The sequence below is a fragment of the Priapulus caudatus genome, unplaced genomic scaffold (assembly GCF_000485595.1).
Source record: "Priapulus caudatus unplaced genomic scaffold, Priapulus_caudatus-5.0.1 Scaffold363, whole genome shotgun sequence".
Lineage (NCBI taxonomy): Eukaryota > Metazoa > Priapulida > Priapulimorpha > Priapulimorphida > Priapulidae > Priapulus > Priapulus caudatus.
Genome location: NW_014577424.1, coordinates 228,812 through 230,861, shown reverse-complemented (window position 1 = coordinate 230,861; position 2,050 = coordinate 228,812). Strand labels below are relative to the sequence as shown.

General features: G+C 52.7%; 1 protein-coding gene across 1 annotated transcript; it reads left to right on the top strand.

The window, feature by feature from the left end:
- The first annotated feature begins 617 nt into the window (after window positions 1-617).
- On the top strand, window positions 618-1,926 carry LOC106809555. The gene is made up of 2 exons (XM_014812677.1): window positions 618-641; window positions 840-1,926. Exon 2 carries the CDS (start codon window positions 853-855, stop codon window positions 1,924-1,926), a length of 1,074 nt encoding a protein of 357 aa, XP_014668163.1. The 5' UTR covers window positions 618-641; window positions 840-852.
- Window positions 1,927-2,050: the final 124 nt, after the last annotated feature.

Genomic DNA, 2,050 nt, shown 5'->3' with positions numbered 1-2,050 from the left:
CTCTCTCTCTCTCTCTGCTTCTCTCTCTCTCTCTCTCTCCTCTCTCCTCTCCCTCCCTACTCTCCCCTCTCTTCTCTTCTTTCTCTCTCCCCCCCTACTCTCTGCTTCTCTCTCTTCTCTCTCCTACTCTCTCTCAGAAGAGAGAGAGAGAGAGAAAGAGAGCGAGAGAGAAAGAGTAGCGTGAGCATTACTTCATTTCAAAACAGCGTAATATCCTTCCTAAAAAGAATATTATGCTACATTGTGGCAAGCGCATGTGCAAAACTTTTCGAATGCCGATGCGGTCCTATTACTTGTCGCGTCGCATTTGTTAAACAGCGGAGGTGACCGCTGTTTTTCAGGCACGGGAAATGCTTGCGAGGTAAAAATATGTTTTCGTCATTGAGCTCTTGATCAATCGCGTCTAGATCAAACCTCCTTGGTCCAAGCACCGACCTTGGAACAGAGAAACGACAGAAGCCAGACGTATATACCTTAGCCAATCACGACGGGATATGCTTTCGAGGTCATGATGACCGCCAAATAGGCGGCTACGCCTATTTTAGTAAGGCGGAAAAGGGGCACGAATTGTGTACTTTTATGCAGAAATGTGAAACCTTGCACACACGTACCGCAGTGGTTCCGGAAGATAATCTAATATTGTACTAATTTGGTAGTCAATAATACGCGCGATCGATTAATTGATTGATATCGATTCAGCAGACATGGAAATATGCCACTGTTCGAGTCTTGGCGAAATGCCCATCGATAATTATCCAATAATTTTCTGGATCGGAAAAATATCACCAATTGTTAATATTTAATTCGTCAATAACGACAACAAATACTGTTGTACACAGGTTGCAATCTCGGATGGGCACCAGTCGCCTCTGTGAGATGCTAATATCGCACGCCTACGCCTCTCCGGAGCAAGATCTTCGCGAGCCAACAACGCCGAACGGCAGTCAACGATGCGGGCTGCCGCGACACATTGCGCCATCTAGCGGCGACCCCACGCTGCCCGAGCGAGACGACCAGCAGTACTCAGCAAGTCCTCACGGCCACGCCTACTCTGGTGGTTTACTCCGAGAGCTCTCTCTCACGGCCGAGCGCTACAGACTCGCCGAGTGTCTCCGCGAAGCCAACCACCTCGTGCACGGCCGAACCGACGATGGCGACGACTTTCCGTGGCTGTTCCCGTCTCCGTGGCAGAGCAAACACGCTAGCGACGACTCTGTCAACTCTCCCGCTGCCTACGTCACCTCAGCAGTGCAGCTCGATTGCTCAAGCGGTTACGACCGCGTGGTGGAGAACTATTCGGACGGCGTTCGATGTATTCTCGATGATCTTACGAGCAGCGAGGGAAGCTGCTACGACTACGCGCGCGGCGACAACGTCGGCAGCTTCGAGCACTACTGGCGACGCGAGGCCGAGATCCAGGCGACGTACGGCGCTTACAGGAGCGAATACGTCGCGAGCAGCGAGTCTCTGAGACAGGACGTCGATGCTGTCGTAGAGAAAGCAAGCCAAGAGCAGCCGACCGACTGTGAGTTGCAGCCGACTGATTGTGAGTTGCAGCCGACCGACTGTGAGTTGCAGCCGACCGACTGTGAGCAACAGCTGACCGACAGTGAGCAACGGTCGACCGACTGTGAACTGTCCCCGTGCAGCAGCCAAGAGAGCAGCGATGTGGGCGTCGCCATCACTACAGATGGCGCTGCGAACGCCACAGCGTCTCTGGAGGCGAGCAACGGGAGGGAGGAGGAGGCGAGAGCTACACAGGCGACATCTAGCGGCGTGGGGTCAGGCGAGAAGCGCAAACGGTCAACGCCGAGGAAGAGCATCAATAAGCTCGATCCGGAATTCCGAGGAGTGACCTTGCATATCCGAACGACTCTGAGAAACAACGAGTCTCGAGTGACGATCGAAACTTATTTCACCCGGTAAGTGTTAGTAACGCATAGGTATTCACATATATATATATATATTGTGCGTGTGTGTGTGTGTGAGTGTGAGTGTGTGTGTGTGTGTGTGTGCGTGTGCGTGTGCGTGTGCGTGTGCGTGTGCGTGT

Excerpts from the sequence above, each read along its gene's own strand:
- LOC106809555 (XM_014812677.1), top strand. The coding sequence starts at position 853 with ATGGGCACCAGTCGCCTCTGTGAGATGCTAATATCGCACGCCTACGCC.